Below are 24680 nucleotides of genomic sequence, written 5' to 3' on the forward strand. Positions count from 1 at the left end.
ACCCACACGTTCTCCTATTGTTCTTGTACTCAGAACCCACATATTTCATTTATCATTGAGAAAGGGGATTCCCATTTTAGTCTTTAAATTGGGATGTATCTTTCTTTCTCAATGTAACAGGATATCACAAGTTTTCTGATTTCTAGAGGTTACTATGCGTTGAATCTTTTAACTGTAATGTCAAGCTAGATTTACAATTGAGTTCACTACAAAAGACTTGAACAGGCATTGAAATACACACTTTTCAAAAATATAAAAAGATTCTATAATTAATCAAGTTTGTGATGATTTTGCTAATTAAATATTTTGGGAAATCATTAATCAAAGAGGAAAAGGAGAAACAATTCTTCTTTCTTTTTTTAATCAAATGTAAAGCTCCTTGAATACATGAAGGAAGATTAATTGGGAAGTTTGCTAATAAATGAGATCCTCCAACAGTCATGGTGAATAATAATTGAATGAATCTAGAGAACTTCACACATGGTGGCCTTCACTTTCAGTGATGAAGAAGCAACATGACATTGCTCAATGTTGAAAATGAATATTATTACAAAGAAATTTATGATTAAATGGAAGAAGAAAAAAAAGTCAGTACTGTTCCCCAGATAGTCAAGTTACCAAAACTCCCATGCCTTTGAAGCTGCGAAATGCCAACAAATAGAATGAACGCAAGTTAGTCAAACACATTTTATAACAAATACCAAAAAGAGACCAATCCTTGCAATCAAGTCGTGGGTTCTTGCCTTGTCTTGAGAGCGCCCAATCCTTATCATAACCAAGAGCCCAAAAGAAATATCCAGCCAAGCCCTTAAACACTGCAAATCGAACTTTCCTCTTGATGGACCGAACATCATCGTACCCAATCCAGGAGTCTCCCGTATAAGAGTAATATGAAACAGTCGTCGAATCGCACTTAACAGTAGCATTGTTTATATTGTTAAACATAAGAATGGCGTTATAATTAAAGAACCCATCTTCATCTCCGGGCCCGACACCTGTTGCTGGTGCCCCAACCCCATTGACATTTGGATCCTGGAGCTTCCATGTATGCCCATATGATGCCAGCCCCATGACCAACTTTTGGGGAGGCACCCCAGCTCGAATCCATGAACCAATTCCATAGCTACTGCTGATATTGCTATTGGGATCATACAGTGCTGAATGCATCCCAGTGAAGTGATCCCATTTCCCATGATAATCAAAACACATTGGACTAGCCCAATCTAGATATTTGGCCATGGCATGAGCTGGATAAGATCGGGGCAAGCCGTAATTGGTGAATTCGGAGGAGTAATACACGGCAGACGTCAAAAGCAAACGTGGTTTTCCGCTTGTTTTGGCTTCAGTTTTAAGTTCTTTTCTCCATTCCTTGAGCAACAAAGCAAGGTTTGCCATGTCGTCGACGGTTGCAGGGAACTCCCAGTCCAAGTCAACCCCATCACACTTGTACGCTCGAGCTACTTCGATGGTGGAATTAATGAAAACCCCACGTGTTTCTTTGGCACTTGCCATTCGAGCAAATACATCCGGGTCGTTCCCGCCTCCTCCTATGGAAAGTATAGTCCTGACGGGTGGTGTTTTGGCACTTAACCCATCCATGAATTCGGGTAACTTTTGTTGGTCCGAAGGGGTTATGTTGAGCTTGAAAGTGTTAGGTTCGGGTAGCAGAAAGGCGTAATAAATATGGGTGAAATATGATGTGTCAATGGAGGACACTGGGAAGTCTTCGAATGATGGCCAGTAAGCAGCTTTGATCCCTCGGGGAATTGGGGAAGCTGCAGGCACAGCAGGGTAAGAAGAGGGACTCGGAGTTGGACCTGGAAGGTAGGAAGGTGTAGAGGGTCCTGGTGCGTAAACAGGAACTGGACTATACGGTGGGGGAGGTGGAGAAAAATCTGGGGCTGGCCCAGAATGATTCGCGGGTATTGCTAGAGAAACATTGACAAATGTGCAAAACATGACAAGAAACAAAAAAGTTACAGGTTTCAGGCTAGCCATGATTGAAGATTTGAGCTAGGATTTGACCCTGAGTGCACGAATATAAAAGGATGCATATGAACTATGGAAATATCGAGATGCTACATATTGTTGCATTGCTGTTGGGTTTGGAGGGTTCTGTTTGTACTTTCTTGAAATGGTGGAACAAAATTCATTGGAGGAAGTGATCGGGGGAAGACATGGAAAGCCAACATAGGTTTTTATGAGCTTTGAACCACACACACACACAACTTTAAAATATAAAAGCCAGAACCTAAACGGCACTATTAGCATGTCTTCTCCTTTTCAATGGAACTTGTCTTCTTGAAAAAGGACAAGACCCTAAAAATAAATTAAACTGTTTGCTTTTTTTGTTAGGTATTTGTACTCTTTTTTCCCCCTTCGATCTGCACAGCATTGCTTTCATCGAAAGTCCACCTCGATGAACTCAAGTTGCGGCCACTAACTCTGACCATATGAACACAAATTGGATAAGTGAGCCAATCAATGCATAGTTTAGTGTTCCATGACACTGGCAATACTTTGAATTTTATGAGGTTTTCATTGAGCCACAAAGGAATAAATTTTCTCCTCAACGTGCATGAATACAAATTCCAAAGGAAAAGCTCTTACCCCTTTGTTTTTTGTGGCCTAGAAAGCAAAGGATATCTTCCTCTTCCTTTTTATGATATTCCCAAATCTCATTGCTATGATCCTATGTCCAATTATCAGTTTACATGAAGTTATTGACAACTGACTAGTTAAAGGGGAAGCCAATCTGCTAAACTTCTTAGCTACTTGAATTAGACATGGACTTTGTTTGTCAAGAAATTTGGGCCCAACTCATGAGGATCTGAGTTGACCCTAAGTAGTAATTATTAGATTGGGAATCTATTTGTATATAAATTGGGCCGAGCAAAAGTAGTTTTTTTTTAATTTATAAATATATATTTGACACATTATCGATAATTAAAATGTTATTATTTTAAAATTTGTAAATATATTTATTTTTAAAAAATTTAAATTTAAATTTTTATATATTTATAAATTAATATTTTAAAATTAAATGAGTGGAAAACTATTATACAGGGACAGTACGTGTCAAATAGAAATTCTGTTTCAGTTTCAATGAATGACCCTTTTGAAAAAGGAACCCCACTTGCTGCTTGTTGTGTCTCTCATGGCTGCCAATGGGCAATAATTTAGCTTCATTGTTATGTCATATACACAAGCTTTTCTAGCAGCACAAAGCATGATGTTTCCAGCTGAACCATGCATATCCACAACGGTACAAAAATCTTGCACCAAAACCCAGCATGAAATCAGTTGCAAATTCTCTGTCAAAAGCCTTGTTTTCCACTAAAAAGAAAACACTGCCAGTCATGTTTATATATTCCCTTGTCCTAAAGTGATTTGGCTTCTCTTGGGTTCAAATCCACTACTTTCTTGACCATAACAGGTCCTGTAATACATGAATTCCCTACACCTTAATCAAAGGGATGAAAATGGAGATGACATAACAGGAAGACGGGTCATGGATTTGAGTGAGTCGAAGAAGAAGGAGAAGGATATGTGTCATGTTTGGTCCTCCTTTTGAAGTATAGTTGATGATCAGCTTAGATATTTGATGTGGAAGTGATGTTTTTTTTTAGGTTTCTCAAATGTAAGACCTAAAAAGCCAGACAGAGAGATCTCAAAAAGAGATCCGGTTCAAATTGATTAGACAAGTAATTTGCCTATAAAAATCATGTGGGTTGTTTGTATTACATAAGCCAATTTGAAAGTGAAATGCCCCAAATCCACTCATGCCCCCATTTTCTTTTCCCTGTCAAGCCAGACCCCATGTGGGGTTTGAGGACTGGATGATGATTTAGTTGGCCTAAAACGACATTTTGCATTGCTCATAATAATTGTATTAAGTAAAAGCTAAAGATTATGCTTATCTCCAGGGGTTAATCTTTGGGATTTGTTCATGTTAAACTAATGATAATACTACATAAGATGGCACTATCACACCTTGAGGGCTCCACATCAGCTTCACCATTTCCTTGTCGGCCATTTGTCACTTGGCCCCTACCATTTGCAACACATACGACAAATTAAGCTACATTCTCGACATGCAAGATGACCTAGGTGGCGAATTTCTATTTCGACTTGACGTGCCTCACTCGGTGTTGTTCTTTTTTTTTATATATAATTTTATGTTACGTGTTTAGTAAATATTTTACTTTATCATCATTTTTATTGTTAAGCTATTTATTTTTACTGTTAAAATTTGAATTAATGATAAAAAAATTAAATATATAACATAAAATTATGAAAAAAAATCAAATAAATCCATTTTACACATGTCATTCTTTTGTGGCCTTTTGACATTTTATGGTTTAAAAAAAAAAAAGGATGTTTCTTCTATATACCATATGTATATAAAAGTGGTGGTGGCTTTTGATGTGGTAATTAGAAATAATTTCACCCATGCAAAATGCAAAATGTAATACAAAGTTCCCAAATTGCTACTACTAAAATTGGAAGGCGATGTTAACGTGTATGCTATATCTTGAATTGGACTTTCCTCTGTGAGAAATTATTAACCACTTGTACTCTTAAGGAGTTGATTATGAGACCCTCTTTCACCCTCTGTTAGATAGTAAATTAACTTAGTTTGATAACTTTTTATTCAACAGCAGCACTTAGAAACTCGATTGGTTCTTCCGTTACTATATATCTTGCATAATTTCTCATGTCAACTCTTCTAAATTATCATACATACATTGATACATATATTAACACTAGTCATTATGCAAACTTAGTGGCAGCTGCAAACAATCACAGATTAAACAGCAATCATACAGAACTTAGTATTTGGGGGGGAAAATGAACTGAAAACACGCAAGAGTAAATCATATCCACCCAGATAATCTAAGTTGATGATGTCAGGAGGATGGTGATCCCCAGCCAAGGCCCCAATCAGCTTCCCATCAAATCACGAGCAACATTTTCCATACGTAGGCACTTGCCGTTTGCGCGTTTAGTTTACGATGATAATAGAGATGTAGTAGTGAGGGAAATTGGAGTGGGGGCAAAAGATCCAAGAGATCAGAAAAAGTTAAAGCCCCACAAAAGGTGTAGAGGGTGCACGCTCAAAGTAACTGGCATGGGGACATGGGTGCCCCCTGCTTGATGGAGTTGGAAGTACTTGTGGGAGAGAGTTTGTGTCGTCTACAATACAGGAGGTCAGATTGTCTCCACCCCCATGATTGGGGCACTTTTGGCACTCTCAAAGCATAATATTAGCACAAAAATAAAAAGAACTGCAGCATGACCCTGGTTGTGTTGCAGGGAAAGATCAGCACCACTTCTTTTTTTTTTTTTTTTCACATTTGGTACCTGAAATATGTGTAACCCTGGGAGAGCTGTAGCAGTCAAAGAAGGAATAATGTAGCTAATGAGATATAAGAAGGAAGGAACTAGATTGTTATGTAATGGATAGAAACAAAAGTACATATGGTGGAGTTCCAATTAAAGCTTGTGTGTGAGAGAAAGAAACCTACCAATCTTTCTTTTCTTTTCTTTTCTTTTTTTTTTATAAAGGGCAAGTACTGTAGGGTATGTAGTGCAATCCTTATTCATTCCATATATAGCATAATATAGCACTCAAAAGCATTTGGTTATTCCCCCTTCAACAAAAAGGGATTTTTATTCTTTTATGCTATCAGCAAAACAAGTTTGAGACTCAAAAGGAAGAAAAATTCTCTCCTTTTCCTTATGGGATCTCTGAGGAAAGAGCCTAGTCCCTCTGAGAGTTCGTGCATCATTTCTGCACCAGATGAAGTCAAAGATCGAGATCAACAAGAGGCGAGGCCGAGTAATCTCCAACTAGATCTAAGGCTAACTACCACGAGTGATTGTGGTGATCACAGGTTCAATCAAGAACTCAATCTTATCGATTCCTTGAAGACAGCAGGTTCATCTGACAGCAGTACCGCACCAGAAACTCCCCAACCTACAGATGCTGAGCAGCGGGTTTTCTCGTGCAACTATTGCCAAAGAAAATTCTACAGTTCACAGGCTCTTGGAGGACACCAAAATGCCCACAAGAGGGAGAGGACTCTGGCAAAAAGAGGACAAAGGATGGGAGCTCATATAGCAGCCTCAGCCACAGCTTTTGGACATCCTTATTTTCACCACAATCATTATTCTAGCTTGGCTTCTCTTCCACTACACGGTGCGTATAATAGATCTTTGGGAATTCAGGTGCATTCAATGATCCATAAACCTTCTCATATCTCTTCATCAACTGGCTTTGGAAGTGTGTATGGGCACCATAGTTGGTCCAGGCCTCCCATAGACCAACAACCAGCAATAGGGAAGTTATTAACGGAGAATCCCCATGTAATCCCAACAGGACCGACCTCTCGAGCAAGTGTGGGTAGGTTCAACATAACGAGGTCGATGATGGGTTCTCCAGCTGATGATGAGGTGATTGGTAATTGTTGGTGGTCAGGTGGTGGTAGTCTGAAGACTAAGCAGGAAGATCAGATGCAGAAGGTTGACCTATCCCTCAAGCTCTAATTGATTATATCATTTCTAAGAACGTATTTTTTTTGCTCTGATTAAGATTTTGTTTACCCTTAATTTCTTTGGAAGTAATTTTTATGTATATTTGATCATAGAGAGAAGTTTTGGACTTTGTTTCTTCAATGGTACTTGGAACTGTTTATCTGTTTCTCCCATTCTCCTTTTTTCTTCTTTGCTCAACATGTCTCAAATACTTGGAAACTTGGAAGTTTGTATTGGTTTTTTGGGAGGGAATTTTCCCAATCAAGGTAAGAGGTAGAGCAAGAAATTTTCAGGGTTTTCCTCATTCAAGCAACAAAAGCTTTTGAGTCTCAGGCCAGTCTTCAAATTGACAGATTAACTGCAAGAATTTACTTCATGAAGCCTTGTTGGATTCCCATAATCCAATAGATTCACTTTCTAGTAAGTATCTACCAATAACATGATATCTTGCAATAATGACATTTGAGAATTTAGATCCCATATTGTTCATGTTCAATTACATACTTTTCTATTAAAAAAAACTTTGTATTTGTCAACTCAATATCATACTTGTCCAAGAGCCAAAAAAAAGCTGAATAACATCTTGAACTCAATTTAATCTGTTTTGTGCATATATATTGTGTCAATTGCAGGTTTAGATCTTCTGATTAGTTGATTTCAGCAACAGTGGGTATGATTTTGTTCTTTGTGAAGGAGTGTGTACTGTGTCACTTTCACCAACTGATCGTCCAATCTAAGAAAGATTTGGTTTTTTGATAATAAAATGCTAAAAATGGATCTAGCTTCATAGCTTGCATCACCACATAACTTTTCCTTTCTTTTTTTCTGGAATATTTATATTTTATTCATCCACCTTGCTTTGTTGGTTTGAAGCAAGATGACCTGATGGCTCAGTTCTAACTATTCATCGACATTTAACCTTCAGACCTTGGCTTGCTTGGGTTAGAAATCTTAGACATCAAATTGGGCTCAAGTTTTGAACTTTTTTCCCAAACCTTGGGTGACCAGCATTGTGGGAACTGGGCTTAAATCTAGACTAAGGGTGAGAATCAACAGTTCTGAGCAAATCAGACAAACCTCCAACGAAATTATTGGCCCATTGTAGAACTTGGGTTGTTCCTGGTATGTCCATCACAACTTTCCCAATATTACCAAAACAGAGTTAATGCATATATACAAGAAAAAAATAACCTTATTCTTGTCTTGCTTTCTTTCTCAAGGACCCCAAATCCATCTTCACAAATTTTCTGATCAAGTAAGTGTTCCTGTCAATGATTAGAATCCTTTCTGGACAATAACTCTCCATTTCTGAAGAGGAAAGAGAAAGAAAAAGAAAGGAAAACCCCTTTGTGGACAACACTTCAGTTGTTTCCTATATGATGTTTACCCTTGCCATCCCCAAAATGGAGAGTGGATTAGAGCAAGAAGATAATGACAACAACCATAAAGAAATAAACCCCCATGTCTAACGCCCTTAACCCGTTGCTTGTTCGCTACCTAGTAGATGCCTTATCACCAAGCTATAAAAAGTTCTGAAAAAGAATTTGTATAGATCATTAATTCATTTGCGTTACCTTTAGAAGCACAACATTAACATTATAAATGCAGAAATGAAACAAGGCAGCATTACTTTAAAAAGAATGAAATTCATCAACTAAAGCAAAATCGAAAGCACATGTCACAAAGCCAAGTCAGTATCAATTGCACAACACTTTGAGAATTCATGAACAAATTTTGGAAGTTTGTCAAGTATAGAGCATAATTCCCATGACAAAATGAACCATAAATGCATATAAAACATACCAGAATGCTATTATTATACAATCCTTTCCCCAAAGTATATTAGACATGGAAACTACATTCCAGCTTATCCTATTTCGTCCGTTAATAACAGTAAAAAAGCACTGGAATTTGAGCTGCCATACTCAAATATCATCTTCATATATCTCACTTACCCGTGATACAAAAATGTCAGATGCAAGTGCGGTGTACAGTGTACTATATAAGCTCAACTTTTGCATAGCTTATTATTCTTGTTTTTTAGGTCCATAACTCTAGCTCAAACTTGCTTCAAAAGGAAAAGGAATATGGGTAATATTGCCAAACAGCAAGGCTACTATTTCAGTCAAATGAAAGCAATGCCAGCAAAAATACAGCCCCTAAAAAGCAAATTAGACAGCTGTTATAACTTAACACACTGAAAAAATTATTGAAGAAATAAAAAAAGGAAACACAAGAAACCAAAAATGCTGAATCATCAGTAGAGAAGTATATGGGGCACGTTACAGGCAGGAAACAAACGGTGAGACTGACAACTACCCTAGTGCCATCCACTAAACTAGACAAATAAATAATTGCAACCCAAGTCCAATGTGTATGTGAATCCAAATTTCAGCTAAAGCTCTATCTTCAGTCACAAGAGAAATATAATAGTTGGGATAGTGGAGCTATGTAAAGATACATTATCAACTATTCAGCTAAAGTTTCAAATCCTATTCAGACTACTCAGGGCTGACCAAGAGACAAGCTCTACAAATCATGCAGGAATCATTCAGAAACAAGTGGAGTGAAATCTAGTTACTTCATGCAACATATATAGCAGAAAAGGTTCAATATAGTAATATGGTAAGTCAGTAACAATGAGTTGAAGCAAAAACTTCCCAAGAAAATCAATACAAGCTTGTTGAGAGCTACAAATAATTGCTTTCTCTCAAGACAATAAATGCCAGAACCTTGTTGAGAGCTGCTAAAATGAACAAATTTCAAGACATAATAGCTCACTTATGTTGTATAAATCAAAAGAATGCATGGAGCATACCTGGCAGAATCACCACTGTAATTTCTTAAGATTTTAAAGTGAGGAGTTTCCAATTAAGAAAAGCAAAGAAGAATGAGCAATTGATTTTGTCTTAAAGCAACACATCACTTAATAGAACTACAGTATACTACATTGAGCATTGTAAGCTGTGCAACACCAAGATAGAGTCAATGGAGGTAGCAATACTTTAGTTAATGGTACTAAGATAGGCTGAGGCTACCAAACCATATGCTTGCATCCATCATATAGAGATTTCAACTATTAATGTCTAAGCTTCCAGCTAGCAGGGAAGGATGGAGCAATAGATTAATAGGAAAGGTCAAGATGCAAATGTCCATGCAGAAATTGAGGCTATTGGAGCATATCTTTCTTTTCCTTCTTTTTTTTTTTCCCAGAGGAAAAGGTTTTATATACTTGAGTTAGTTTTATTCTAAAGTTGATGTCTTTTCAGTAATTCCTTCCAATATAATGCTTTGATAGGCATACAACATAGAAGTGATAATAGCAGATACCATAAGTTACTTAAGGAATATTATGAGACAACATCATTAAAGTTAAATGGCAAGGCTTGCTACAGCACCGCACATACAGGTTGTTGACCACTTTCAGACCCTAAAATTTGGTTAAAACTTATCAAAACTCTAAAATGAGAGTCTTAAAATACATAGAATCCTCAGAAACTTCTCATTACTAGCACCACTACAGATTTTTCACGAAGAGAATACTTACCTTCACGAATTCATCAGCTAAGTTAGAGCAAGACAACAAAACTGATGGCAGTCAAATGCCACAATATGGTCGATCAATTCGGATTTTATGTTCCACATTAGATGGCCACAAAGCAAAGAGGAATCTAAACCAAAAATATCATGAACCTAGTATTGAAAATTTCTAATTAGCGAGATCAAAAATTTAAAAACAAAACTCATTCTATTTCTCCACAATGGATTTGACATTTCCCAACCATTGGATAAGTTCAATCCTATCCTTGTTCATCATATACTCATGCAGGAAAACACAAAGTTCATTATTTACCCCCCTCGCTTCTAAGTAATCATAAAGCATCTTTTTAAGTTTCCCATCCATTTTCCTGAAACAACAAGAAAAACATAAAATAAAACTCATAATAAAGTTTGCCAATCAACCCTGAAAATTGCATTAAACAACAACTCGTATGCTGTGCCTCATAACATACCTGAAATCAGGTCCCATGTAAGGGTTAGTCACAATCCTATCGCGATTTAGCAAGTAAACTCTCTGAATCTCTAACCGGCCAGGCCAAGCTGAGCACAAAAATTCCAATTCAGGATAACCTTGACCCTTGGAAATATCAACAAGCAAGCTAATGTGAAGGAGCACATCTTCCCCGGAGCTATCTTCCCCAGGTTTAGGAACAAACACACACCCGTCAAACATAGTTACTTCAATTTTAATTTCCTCATTGTCTCCATGTTTTCCCCTCATTGTCACCCACTTCTCTCCCGGTCGGTCTTCGACCATAAATGAATTGAAACTCGTAGCAGGCTACACAAATAATGAAAGAAAAAAAATAAACTTTGGGAATATAAAACTTTTGAGAAAAAAATATTTAAGCCCAAATTCTTCTTTCTATTGATTCTGTTAGCACCTGATGGGGCGGGGCGTAGTCGTGCTGGTACTCAATCTCGTTGCTTAGGATTCTGAGGATGTTCGCTTTGAAAGGCGATTTGTGGACTGTGCCGGTCGCGTATGGTTCGTATTGGAGAAGTGAAGATGCCGTTGCGATTCGTGATCCGCTGCCATTAGTCAGGGGTATTGAGGCAGAGAGGATTGTTCTTCGAGCTGTTCGAATGAAGCCAGCCATTTTTGCTTTTTCCCCTGCTGGTTACTTCAATTTTCGTCCTTCAGAAATTGCACCAAAGAAGAGAAAAAAAAAACAGAATAGGCGGGGTTTTCCTGTTCACTTTTTATTATTATCATTATTATTATTATTTTAGACTTAAATAATAAAAACTTTTAAATTATATTTATTTATGTAATTATTTTTTTATTTTATCTGTCATTAATTTCACTAGGATACCGTAACAGAACATCATACCATCATAGAAGTCGGATCTTAATTAAACCGTTTTACTAAAACATTTGACGGTAAAAAGTAAATTAAAATAACTTAATCTATGTTTAGTGTTATGGATTACTTATTTATAATGTTTTGGATACTAACACTGATCTTGATATTATGAATACAAGCATTTAATTATAACGAAGAATTGATATTCGTTTAAATTAATGTCAATTATATTTTTTGTTCACGAACTTGTTTGGATATATAAAAAAACTAGAGACTTAACTGCATAAATAATGTACTTTTTAAACTTTATTTTTATTAAGGAATAAATGATTGACTATGAATTCAAGTAGCAAGAACAAAATAACTCTTTATACCAGAAGGAAAAAAATAAAGGAACAAAAATCTATAGTCTGGTATAACTGAGGCTAACTGGGATGGTTGGGAAATTATATCTGAAGTTGATCAGTAGCATCAGGCAACCAAACCTTGCCCATGTCCCTGTTTCTTTAGTTTGATTGATGATGATATTGGCTAATAGCTACTGCTTTCAGACAGATAATTTCCTGGTTTGAGCAGACTAGCCTTCTTTTCTTAATTCTGGTGAAGGAACATAGACTTTTATGCAAGTTTTTGAAGTGTTTAAGCTACAAGAGATCACTGAAGTTGCAATCAGATGAAGCATGCCGTCGCCACATCTCCTGTGTTAGCCAATTTCCAGGACAGAAAAAATGCAAACATCCGAATACCTCAGAGCTAAGGAACTGACCCTTTTTTCCAATAATGAATCAATGCAGGGCAAGCAGCTGTTTTCTAACACTGTTTTCCACATGAAACATATATGACAGGTTTTCGGGATGAAATAAGATTCTTTGGACATGGACAAGGAGCAAAATACAGGATCTTTCACATCGAAATGTGGAAGCGACGTATCGCCCTCGTGGTTCTGCTTAATGTTTGTAGGCCAATGCATGGCATGTTGGACCCAGATTATCTGGACCTAGGTCGCTCTTCAGTTTGTGATAAACAGGCTCTGATTACTGCCTACCTCTAGCAGACCAGCCTAGCCTTACGTGGTGGTAAGCAAATCGATTGTAAAACACATTTGGTATCATCCACTTGGTTTAAAGGTTTTTGTGGACGAAAATCGAAAACTTGGCAGATTTAGGCCCATGTAACCCCTCTAACTCCACGAATCTTAACTTAAGCTTTCCGATGAAGAGAAACAGGATAGGGCACTTGGGCTACAGAAATTCGAATAGCAACCCAACTTCTCTTAGCCTTTTCAAATTTCGTAAACAGTCTGTTGTCACTTGACGTGACATTCTTTTACATGTAATCTAGCAATATTTTCATCGTCAACGATCACATTATCCAACTTCACTTTCGAAAAATTTGACATGAATCGAATTTAGGTTATCACTTTATCACGAATCATTACTTTCTTCTCAAAAAGATGATTTAATAGTACCTGCAACGTCTAAGCTTATGCTACCTTATCTGATTCACTTGGGGGGGGGGGGGGGGGGGGGGGGGGGGGGGGGGGTTCACCTTGACCATCCCCGGCAGCATGCTGGTTGAATGCTAGTGGGCTTTTGCATTCCTAGGCTGGATCACCCCTCCCTCATATCCTAATGTAATTATTGCACACCCACGGGGGCTACAATAATTTCTCTTTTGTCTCGTACACCATCATGATGCATGATGATTCCCGCTGCATCACGAATTTTGCACTGTTTAAGCACGTTCCGTTCCTTTCCTTTGATCCCTAAAAATTTTCCTTGGAAACAAACAAAACGCTTTTACTGATTTGAGATTTCTTTACTGCTGATTCCTATTTACGCTTTTTCTTTTTGGTTAATGTTGTCATTAATGGGTAGTTGTTATCTTTTATCAATAAGGAAAATGAAATGTTCAAAGGAATTAATGCATATTTACTCAATTTTCTTTGATTTTATATTATAGATAATTAAAAAATAATTATAAATTTTGCGTATCAAATATATTAATGAAAAATTAAATTTTAAAAGAAAATTATGTTTCATTTACACTAAAGAATGGGAGAAAATTGACAACAATAATGATAAAATGTACTAGACATTAAATACTAACTATTTCAATTGTTAATTGAGTGGGATTTTTTCTTATATCATTTTCCAAGATAAACACATGCAAATTCATTCATTTTTCACCATTGTCATGTCCCTTTCTAACAATCCGAAAACGAAACACAAATATAAAGAACATAGTTACATAAGTCATTTTTCTTTTTTCCTTTTCATTTAAATTTATTCATTCCTTATGGGATAGAAACATTTTTATTTATTTTCTGTTAATTTTAAGATATTCGGATTCGAACTTGATTAAAAAATCTAATAATCATTCCTTACTCAAAATAAATTAATAATATTTTATTAAAACTCTATTAAGATTCAAATTTAATAAAAATAAAAATAAATCTAATTATTTTTATATATTTTATTAGTCAAAGTTAAATTTATAAATTTTACAATTAGATACTTTATAAATTAAATAAATGATCTGTTAATTGTAATAAATATAAAAAAATATTATCTCAAATTCAAATAAGGAATACCTTAATGTTATTACAAAGTTATCATTTTCAAAATATTTTAATCTTATTTAATTAGATAAATATATATATATCCGTTGGTGTAGTAACCAACCGTAGGACTAGAAAGAAAGAAATGGGTTGAGTGGCAAGTTCGGAAATATTTTAAAACTTGAAGCCCGCATGTGCAGGGAATATGTAACCGGTGGCATGAGAGACAAATGGCCCGTGGAAAGCTGACGATGGGGGCCGTGCGACAGCCGGTGGATCCTAAGTTCTGCCAGTTTGTACGTGTTTCAACTGCCAGCCCTTTAATTTATTCATCAAAAATATTTGGGCAGAGAATCAAAAAAGAAGTCTCCATCCCCTTTCTGCCCCCCTTCTATTCTCCCAATTTCTCGAATCCCACACCCTCGGCTTGCAATAAATATATATATACATATTTATATATTTAATATTATTCCTTTTAATTCATTAATGATAGGGTAATTAATATATCCAAATATAACATAAACTTTAAAAAAATACTCAAATAAGCTTTTCAACTATTTAAAAATATTTAAATAAATTATTATTTTTTATTATGTTTAATTAAGTTTCGTATTTTTATTTTGAGTTAAATAAACTTTACGATTATGATTAACTAATTATTATTAATAAAAATGTTACTTGTCATTTTATCATTATATGGCACTGACATAATATTAACGTAGAGAGTGAAAAATGTCACATAATCATATTATCATATAAAATTAACATATTATATCATCATCAATTATGATATGTCAACATAAAACATCATACTCAATTATGATATTTTAATATATCACATCAATACTATATGACATAAAATAATAAATGACATTTTTAATAAGTCAATCATTAATCATAAGGGTTTATTTAATTCAAACTAAAATGTTCAAGGATTTATTTGACTTAATATAAAAAATATAAAAATTTGATTGAACATAATAAAAGTATAAAAACTTATTTTATTTTTTTGAATAATGTAAGGGTTTTTTTGTATATTATGTCCAAAAAAATTCACACGCCATGTTAGCCTAAAAATTTATTATGCATAGTGTGTCTAATAATTTACATATATAAAAATAATTTAATATAAAATCAATGTATATAAAATTTCAAATTCAAATCCAACCATTCTTTACCATCCCTTACCTCCATGTGTATCTAAAAGTTTTGAAAGTTTTTTTAATTGAATTATCAACAAACAATAAGAAGAGTAATACAAAACTTGTAAATGTCATTTTAAAACCGTAAATTTAAAGCTTAATATAATTTCATTGTTATAATCTATGATTAATGTGATAATTTGAGTTTTTTTTTCATACACATAAAATAGTAATACGTTGAAAGGTTTAATTTTATCATTAGATTAAGTTCAAATTGTTCACAGTTGATACTTATTATATTATAAATAGTAAAAATTTAATGATGTTTTCATTTTAACCAAGAAATTTTAGATTTAAATTACGAGATTAGAGTATGGTATACAATAAATGAGAGAGAATTATTTTTGTGTGTGTAATATATAAAAAAATTAATAATTTTAATCCTTTATTAATATTTAATAATAAAATACCAAAGCAATATGCAAAAAAAAGCATAAAGGAATGGCAGATGGAGTAATTTACGATAACTGTCGGGGGCCCATGTGTTACTTTTCCTTGAATTTGAAGCTAATCCAATCATAAAAAAATTCATTAGAAATAATATATCTATATATATATAAAAAAAGAAAAAAGAGAGCTCACGTCCACGAGGAGAGGAAGGCGAATTAAGCTGACGGTGCGCTCGCTTTCGGCTCTCTTTCCCCTCGGTACAACCCCAAGTTACGGATTCTTCTTCCTTCTATTACTATATTTTCAACCGAAAAAGGAAAAAAAAAAAAAAAGATACGAAGGAAGTATTTGATTTCCCACTTTACCCCTGCTGTTTCTCTTAATTTTCTGTAACGTCCGTCCCCGGAAGCTCAGTCATCTTTTTCTTCTTGTGTACCGATCTGCGGTAATTCAGAAGAATTCAAGTGAGCACAAAGAATGCTTTGTAGAATGGTGCTAATGCCCCGAAAGAAGAAAGTCGGGTCGGTTCCGGTTTACTTGAATGTATATGACTTGACGCCAATCAATGGTTACGCTTATTGGTTTGGCCTTGGGATCTATCATTCTGGGGTTCAAGGTTAGTTTTTCATTTTATTTTTCCTGCTTTTTTTTCGTTTAAATTTTGGTAAAGTTTCTTTTTTTTGTTTGGTTGCTGAGAAAGTAACAGAAAAAAGAAAGAGAAAGAAACAATGAGTTTTTTTTTTTCTTTTTTAGGCAATGTTTTCTATTTAATTCGTACTTTTTTTTTTTCAAAGGGTTATATTCGTTTGCAATATGTATATATGGCCTGATTGTTTAGTTGATAAGGTAACTTTTTGCTAACTTTTTTGTAATTTTCTCAATGAATTTTTGTTTGCTTGATTTAGCTTAGGTTCCAAAGCTAAAAATTGAAGAATGTTATGCTTTGTTTTAAATCGTTTATGGTTTTGTTTTCCATTACTTTTGACCAACCAGAATAAAAGAGTAAAATTTGAAAATATATAAAAGAAATTGTTCAATGTGTTTCTGATTATTGGCAACAAAACAGAAGTTAGGTCCCTTGAAACAATGGATTTTGGTAGATATTAGCATTTATATCTATGAAGTTAGTAATTGCTTTTTTTTTTTTTTTCCTCTAAAAGTAGGTTTTGAGGTATTTCTCTGGTTGATTCTTGCTATACAGTTCATGGAGTTGAATATGGTTTCGGAGCGCATGAGCATTCGACAACGGGAATTTTTGAAGTGGAACCGAGGCAGTGTCCTGGTTTCACGTTTAGGAAATCTATTTTGATTGGAAGGACGGATTTAGGTCCAAAAGACGTCCGTGCTTTTATGGAGAAACTTGCTAGAGAGTACTCTGGAAACACATACCATCTTATCACTAAGAACTGCAACCATTTTTGCAATGATGTGTGTATCCAATTGACAGGGAAGCCAATTCCACGCTGGGTTAATCGTCTTGCTAGATTGGGTAAGAAGTCGACTGTCTCCTGTGTCGTTATTTTTCTTCCTTGTCAAATTTAATTCATAGATGATATGATTGGTTGTGGAGATTATTTGTATATGTTGAAGGGAAAGTGGTAAACCATTTTGTGTTTGCTTTGTTCAGCATGTTTTCTAATTTGAAAGTATTTGCATGCACAGAGGCAATTGCTAAAATCATTCATCATAAAGTAACTTTTTGGTGTTTGACATTAAGAAAGTAATGCTATTAATAAAAATCAAGAACCAAAAGATTAAGAGTGTTTTGCTAGAAAGAGGCGTTCAAGACAAGGAAGGGGTGGTATCAGCTTCCACCATACCCACTGACTAAACTCCTGTACTGCTAGCTTTATTGGAATAATGTTGTCGGCCTGCTGCATGAGCACCATTCAGGAATGCCATGCTCCGATCATAATTGCTACCACCACCTACATGCACAAGCTTCCAAGTTTGAAATGACAACCATATAGTCACCTGCTCTGTCAGGCACAGCTAATAATTCTCTTGCATATTAGCAGCACAACTGCCAATGCCAGCTAATTGTCACTCACATTTTTACAATTTTCATAATGATATTCTGGTTGATGGCACTATAATATAACACTTGCTAGTTTCAATTTCTTGATATAGAAATATTTGTCACATAGTAACTGATACCCTGAAATTTACTGAGCTGTTATATTCCACACTTGATCTTGTCTTTGCTGGGAAAATTGGAATGTTTGTTGGGGAATATTATGTTGGTCATAAGTTAGTAGCGTAACTTGGATGCTCTGGGTTCATCCGGCATCTCTCTTTCAATGAAAATGAAATTATAGACTGAGGACATGGGTGGAATCCTGACCTACCATGTGAAGTGATTTTGTTTCTTACAAGGGAGGTAGGAATGCTGAATAATAGTTTCATTGACATTGCTGCAGGCCCAATTAACACTGCTTTTATTTTCTAAGCTTTCTAAAGACTATACTCCCCACCTCCTCCGGGCTTGATGTAAATTCTAGTAGGAACCAAAGAGAGCAATAATTTATGATCGCCTGCCTTAGTTCTAGATGATTTTATAGGTTCATTCAGTGCAAACTAATGATGGTCTTGTTTGTGATGAATGTATAGGTTTCCTTTGCAACTGTGTTCTCCCAGCAGGGTTGAATGAGACAAAGGTTCGCCAAGTTAGAACAGAAGGTAAGGTTCAAGAGGTAGCGAAGAAGAAGTTGAGAAGCCAATCAAGTAGGTTTATATCTTCTTCTAATCCTCTACCACCTTCATTGACGTCCTGTCCTCCAGGCTCTGCAATGAGTAGTAGACAAAGGCGATGCATTCCTTCATCATCATCTTTGATTCATACTTCTTCAACCTCAAGTTTGAGCTTGAAGCTTTGAGAAAGTTGGACTTATGGTACAGTTTAAGGTTACTAAAGTTTGGAAGTCAAGAGTAGATGAGGTTAACAACTGCAAATCTTCTCTCCTACCCCCTGTTCTCACTTGGTTTAGCTGACCTTTTTTTGATGGGTGTCGAAACAGCCGCTTGGAAATCATGCAGCGTTTCTGTTTTCTGTAATATGCATTCCTTTTTTCAGTTGAATGAAAATATCTATGGTTTTTCACACTTTTGCTCTCTACTAGCAGACTGATATTCTCAAGTGTATGTCAAAATCATGTTCAGTTAGAAACTGTTAGACGTTTGGTAATAGAGCGAACCATTTGTGCAAATCTTAGGACCTGTGAAATGGTACACGGCTAACGTTCTATGTGAATGATTATGGCCCTGCCTTGAACTAGTTAGGTGTGGCGGGGGCCTTGGTCGCTTTTATTATCATGAATTCGATGAAGGTGCGTTGTCTACATTGGGTAAAAGCAGTTCTGAGTGGTCCCTTGCTCCATGCAAACAGGTTTTCATGTCGGCTTTGGGTCGGAAAAGCTTTCTGTACACTAGTCTTTGGCAGTTACAATAATGGAAGAGAGTGATGCCTGAGGGGAAAGTGGGTGTACTTCCTTTTCTAACCATTTCTTAGCTTGAAAACCAGCCAAACGGCCCAAACCATTTACCATGCTGTAGATGTTACAATTATTGATTCCAATGAATATGGGCATCCTCCAATTCCCACTTAAAAGGTTTCCTTCAAAATCCTAGATATCACGGTCCAAGAGAATTTCAATTTTCAAAATTTAAGGTTAAAGTCTCAATGTGTGACACTAGTCACTGGATGGAACATTGTGGGAAAAATAAGTCCCCAGGGAATCAAAATTTTCCTCTTGACTGGTTAATTGCCTTCTTGTCTGTTTGATCAAGAAGGCAGCAATTAAGACTGGGATCATAAATTAGCCCATCCACATGAAGCAAGAAATCATTTTAAGGAAAGCTTTCTAATCATGGTTGTTAAAGATGGTACAGTTCAACAATTTCTCTCACTTGATCCAGCCCATCTTCTTTTCTTCTTTGAACAAGTGAGGATCAACCCACTGATTTCATGGCTGAAGCAAATTCAATGTAAAAAAACCCATTTTTTAGACATATTTTATCTTGAATCTTATTAATTAGTAAACCATTTTTATTTTTTATATACTTAATCAAAATTTTAAAACGGTATCTGAATTTGTATCCTAATGCCTAAGGTATTATCCATTAAAATTTTCATTTAATTAATCTAATCTTTCTTCGACAAGAAATCAAGACAGCCCTCTTTCCTCCAACTTTATTTGACGAAAATTTCAGATTGAATTACTCACCTATTTTTAATTTTTATTTTTATTCTGGAAAGAACACAGCAATGCATGTCGGCTTAAGCAAATCCTAATACATCAAAAATCCCCACAAAGGCAAGTATAGAGTCATATTTGCCGGCTGTAACTTATAAATCTGAACAGATCATTTTCTTCTTTAAAAACCCTGCCAATAAGCAAGAGCCCCCTGCCCTCTTTCCCAGGGATTTTACTGGTTCCACGTTTCAAAGTCTATGCAGCAAGACAAACACAAATCAATCTTGATGAACACTTGAAAGCTACATATAATAAATCATTAATTTAAGATCATGTGTATCAGCCAACTTTATTTTCCTTTGACTAATCTCATGATGATGCATTGTTTCTTTCTCCATTTTTTTTTTTATCAGTCTTTGGTTCCTGATTACGTAGTTTCTGTAGTGCTTTCTCCCCGAGTGGTTTTCTTCTAGCATTAGAAGTTAGATTTTGCGTCGAACTTTCAACTACCGTGCCATGGTTATGGTTGGTACATGGTGGATCGCTCAACTTGGTAAGTTGCAATAGGATGATGATGTAGATGGCAGACATTTTGATGGCTATCCTAATTGCATACGTGGCCAGGTTGGACCTGGATAAAATTATGCATGACAATCTTTTCGTGATTATTTGCATAAATTAATTAAAATAAACCGTTATGCACGTGAAATGATAAATTTTAAGATTGATAAATTAGTCTTCTAACATTGGTGTTAATTTCAGTAAATATCACTATTTTAAAGATAAGTTGTAAATTTTACATTGACTGTATACTAAAGTGTGATTGGTTATCTAAATGTTCACATCATCAAATTGTCTTTTGCAGGATTAAAATGAACAATACTTTACAAGTTAGTGTGAATGGTAACATGAGTTTATATTTGATATGTTATGTATAGTTTGATCAAGGAGTTTCCGCCATTGATGTGTTATTACAAGGTTCAAATTTGTCCTATGTTGTGCTTTGTGTGTGTTTCTTACATTTGATGATCAAATTGGGGGTTGTCAAGTGATTGGAGTTGAAGTTCAGTTTGGTTCACCCGTCAAGAGCAAAAGCCAATTGAGGCTTGCAAGACGAGAGGAAAGAGGCTGTCTACCTTTAACGTATTGTTTTATCCTGCTTTCCTACTTTAAGCAGTAAACCCATTTTTTAAATTTTGCAAAGGGTATGCGGATGCCAGTTAACGCCAGCCTATCCATTTTACAAACAAGAGTTGGCAGACTGCTTGCATTCATATTCCTTTCTTTTTTCCCTAAAACAGGCAGATATATGGGTTTCCAACCTGAAGCTGCGGGCTCAAATCCACTGGAATTCTGAGTCCCACATACATGGAAGTCCACAGTAGAAAACAGCTTCAATTTTTGGAATCAAACTAAGGCTGAAGAGCAGCTTTGGAAGTTGAGTTGGGAACCTGAACCACCATGTTGTTGCTGATGTTCCAAGAGTTGGCAAGTGACAAACAAAAACATTAGAAGAAACCAAACCAAAAGGCAATGTTTATTACTAGAAAAATGTCAGGATGTTCCCAATGATTGTTTTTGCAGATGTGGTACTGTCCAACCAAGGTCAAGGTAGGCATTGCCTTCAAACCAGAAAGGGGTATAAACAAATATTATTAGGAGTGCCAAATCAACCAACCCAAAGCAGAAAACTTTCACACCAGATCCTGAAAGTATGAGACAAGTGACAGCCTAACAAAAGTTCGTTCCTTTTTCCATTTACAACTGAAACCGCAGACAATTTGGGGATGAACTAGTGCCTAACTCCGAGTCCCGACCAGAAAATCTTTGTACAATCTCATCTCCTTGAACAAAGACCATTAAAAAGAAAAGAAAAATCCCATTTTTTTAAGGTGAAAATCTATGTCAGATTTTCACGAGACTGATTGGGGTTTCCACAAACAAAGGCAGCAGCAGAGGAAAACCAGTCATGTGGTCAGACAGTCAAACCCCGACAAAATTTGGCCCATTTCTCACTACCTTCGGTGCCCGTTCTGGATCAAAATTTAAGGTATTGCTATGTTCCTGAAAACACTTCTCAAAATTTAAGGTAACCGACCGACGAAGTAACTTTCAGGTTTCAGAGATCCAAGACCAGGTCAACCTTGTTGAAAGGGTTTGATTGGCTGGTGATGGGATTTAAAACCTTGGAAAAAAGATATTTACACACATCCAAGAAAGCTCACCAGAAACAAAGGGAGACCCACCCTCACATGCATCTTGTCCTATGTTTGGAAACTTGGAAATTTCCCATTACAATTACTGTTCCAATCAGAATCAGACAGCTAAAGCCAGGCATGGAAGTAAAATGAGTGGAAAAGGGGAAAAGGTGTTACAGCGATTAAAGAAAGGAACAAAATGGTGCACAAGAAAAAAAATAAAGCAAGATTAAGGAAGAATTGCTTCTGCTCATTAAATCGCTATGGCATTTTAATTACAACCAAGGGCTCGAACAGGAGTATATATCGAATTTACTACGACAAAGTTTGAAAGAAACGATTACAATGATTTCCATATAAACTATAAAATACTCAAGAAAATAAAGAGATAGAAACTGGGAAATTTTTGGATCTTTCTGAGAGCAAAGGGGAAATGGTTAGATCTATCTATGTATACATCTATCTCTCTCTCTATAATTTCTTTCGCCTATTGTAACTTTCTTATTGTACTATGTCCAAGAACAAATGGGTTAGTGAGAATATTTAGAATAGCGACATTATCAACAAAATATGGGAGAATTGTAATGGAGAGCATGACAGGGAAAATTTTCACTTTTTCCAGGCATAGACAAGCAAAGAGAAGCCAGTAGGAGCACTTAACTCAGTCTCCTCCACGCTTGCCCACTCCATCACGGAAGAGCTGCCCCCTGAAGAAGCTGAAGACATCGATATTGAGGAAGAGGATGAGCTTCTAGCAGTCCTCAACAAGCTTTTCCTCATCTTTTTCCACTCTATTCCATTCAATGGTAAACTACATGAATTTTGTTGCCACAGAACGACCTCGTTCTTCTCGTTGAAAGGACTCACTACTTCTGCATCGGCCTGCTGATGCTCTTCTTCAAGAATTTCAGAGCCTTCATTCTCAAACTTGAACACGAAAATTGCATGCCCATTGTTCAAATCCTGATCAAACAACCAGTTGTACACGTCCCATGAGACTTGTATCGAGACCCCATCTACTTCAATCCTCTCATTTCCTCTAAATTTCCATTTAAGTCGCTTTATTTGCAAAACCCTTTTGTTATCAACGCTAAAACACAGCTTCGCATCCTCATTTACCCTGCAATCAATGGAAATTTCCCTGCTTTTGCCTCCGAATCTGGCTTTTGTGTTGTACACTTTGCTGCCAAACACGTGTTCTCTTCTCAAAACAAGAGCTTGACTTCTCCTAGGCTTCTGAGCTCTCGTTCTGGCATAAGCGGCTTTGGTAGAATCACCGACAAGAAGCGTCATTTCCCCATCAACAACAACAGCAATATAGAATCCAGAGTCAGGTTCAGGCCCGGATCCGAACTTGGCCCTGGAAAGGTCCCAGAAGACTTGGACGTTAGGGACTGTGGCGCTGCTGAGTTTTTTATATCCCTGTTTCTTCCAAAAGATAAACGGCTTGATATGTAGATGAAAATGGAGGGTGGAGAAAGAAAGGGAGTTAGGGAGAGAGAGAGGAGAAGAGAAAGAGTAGTGAGAGGACGGGTGGAGATGGAGGTGGAGAGAGTGGCCAAGGAACGTGCGAGACCAGGTGAGCGAAAAAAGCCCAAGATTTGTCTGGTAGAGAGTTGTAGCGAGGTTCGTTTTACCTGAAGTTTGTGGCGGCGGAGGCGGAGGCGGAGGCGGCGGTATGTGGTTGTTGTCTGCGGCGGTGGAAGGGCGAAAGCATGACGGGAAGGAGGAAGAGTGGTGGCGGTGGTGGCGTTGGAGGGACATCTTTTGTTGGTTTGGGATTGGTTTGTTTGAGGTTTCAAGGGTTTTTTGGAGGCTTTAAAAAGATGGGGTCCTTTTAAGGGGTTGAGACAAAGATTAAGACAAGACAGAAGAGGGAGACTTTCCTACCTGAAAAATTTACCTAGACTTCAATTTCTTTTTCAAAATAAATAAAAAATAATTAATACGATTAGAAGAGAAAAAAAACTCTAATAACTAAGAAAAACAATTACTTATGAGATTGTTTAATTAAAATAATAATTATAATAATAACAACAATAACAAAGAAGAGACCTAAAAAAAGGTAATGACTTTTGGCTCTTTTGAGCAAACTTTTCCTTAACAATTGCATCTTGATTTACTCTTTAAAAGTTATTGGTATTTTTAGGTCAAAAATGGTAAGTAATTTACAATTAACAAAGTTGACTAAAAGAATATTAACTATTTCTTGAGGTTTGACCAAGGTGAAACCAAATTTTGATGCTTTTTGAATGGATTTTATTATTTAGACCAAAACCATTTCCCTCTGTTTTTTTTTTTTTTATTTAAAAAGTATGGTAGATGCTCATCCATGGAACATGAGCCTAATTATTATACTATTATTCAAATAAAAAATCTAATTTTGTATTCTAAATGTTTGGTGGAAGTTTTGGTTATCAATAATGAACAACATAATCTAAAAATTATATGAAATCTTATCGTAATTAGTAATATTTATAAATTACAGATATATTCCCAGTTAGTGAAGTACCCGCATTTATGTATCTGTTTCCATAATCAAATATTTTTAAATACATTAACTGCTGCTCTCTTCCAATCCTAAATTGTTTATCACTCTTTAATTTTCATGAAAAATAATTAAGAAAAATTTTTTTTATTTTGATATCTAATTCATCGAAAGTGTTTGTCATATCGTCAAATGTACGTTAAAATGTGTGAATTTATTTTATTTTATTTTTTGGATTTAACCC

General features: G+C 35.8%; 5 protein-coding genes across 6 annotated transcripts; 2 read left to right on the forward strand and 3 right to left on the reverse strand.

Moving 5' to 3' along the window:
- Positions 1-422: 422 nt before the first annotated feature.
- Positions 423-2232, reverse strand: LOC18587724 (class V chitinase CHIT5a-like). The gene is made up of 2 exons (XM_018126711.2): positions 744-2232; positions 423-640 (listed from the first exon to the last, which is right to left on the reverse strand). The coding sequence occupies exons 1-2, from the start codon at positions 1996-1998 to the stop codon at positions 615-617; spliced, it is 1281 nt and encodes a 426-aa protein (XP_017982200.2). The 5' UTR covers positions 1999-2232; the 3' UTR covers positions 423-614.
- A 2841-nt stretch (positions 2233-5073) lies between these two features.
- On the forward strand, positions 5074-6703 carry LOC18587725 (C2H2 and C2HC zinc fingers superfamily protein). Its single transcript, XM_007011690.3, has one exon. It carries the CDS (start codon positions 5743-5745, stop codon positions 6547-6549), a length of 807 nt encoding a protein of 268 aa, XP_007011752.3. The 5' UTR covers positions 5074-5742; the 3' UTR covers positions 6550-6703.
- Positions 6704-7685: 982 nt separating this feature from the next.
- Positions 7686-11291, reverse strand: LOC18587726 (Mitochondrial glycoprotein family protein). Of its 2 annotated transcripts, none has more exons than XM_018128418.2 (3): positions 10983-11291; positions 10551-10879; positions 7686-8069 (listed from the first exon to the last, which is right to left on the reverse strand). In XM_018128418.2, exons 1-3 carry the CDS (start codon positions 11196-11198, stop codon positions 8012-8014), a joined length of 603 nt encoding a protein of 200 aa, XP_017983907.2. In that variant the 5' UTR covers positions 11199-11291; the 3' UTR covers positions 7686-8011. The 2 variants fall into 2 exon arrangements, with proteins under 2 accessions (XP_017983907.2, XP_007011753.3); XM_007011691.3 differs by lacking the exon at positions 7686-8069 and adding an exon at positions 10127-10445.
- A 4433-nt stretch (positions 11292-15724) lies between these two features.
- Positions 15725-18659, forward strand: LOC18587728 (deSI-like protein At4g17486). Its single transcript, XM_018128446.2, has 3 exons — positions 15725-16173; positions 16759-17046; positions 18168-18659. Exons 1-3 carry the CDS (start codon positions 16035-16037, stop codon positions 18431-18433), a joined length of 693 nt encoding a protein of 230 aa, XP_017983935.1. The 5' UTR covers positions 15725-16034; the 3' UTR covers positions 18434-18659.
- A 3518-nt stretch (positions 18660-22177) lies between these two features.
- Positions 22178-23773, reverse strand: LOC18587729 (uncharacterized). The gene has a single exon (XM_007011694.3). It carries the CDS (start codon positions 23710-23712, stop codon positions 22558-22560), a length of 1155 nt encoding a protein of 384 aa, XP_007011756.3. The 5' UTR covers positions 23713-23773; the 3' UTR covers positions 22178-22557.
- Positions 23774-24680: the final 907 nt, after the last annotated feature.

Source organism: Theobroma cacao, chromosome 9 (genome assembly GCF_053813885.1).
Source record: "Theobroma cacao isolate CCN51 chromosome 9, ASM5381388v1, whole genome shotgun sequence".
Lineage (NCBI taxonomy): Eukaryota > Viridiplantae > Streptophyta > Magnoliopsida > Malvales > Malvaceae > Theobroma > Theobroma cacao.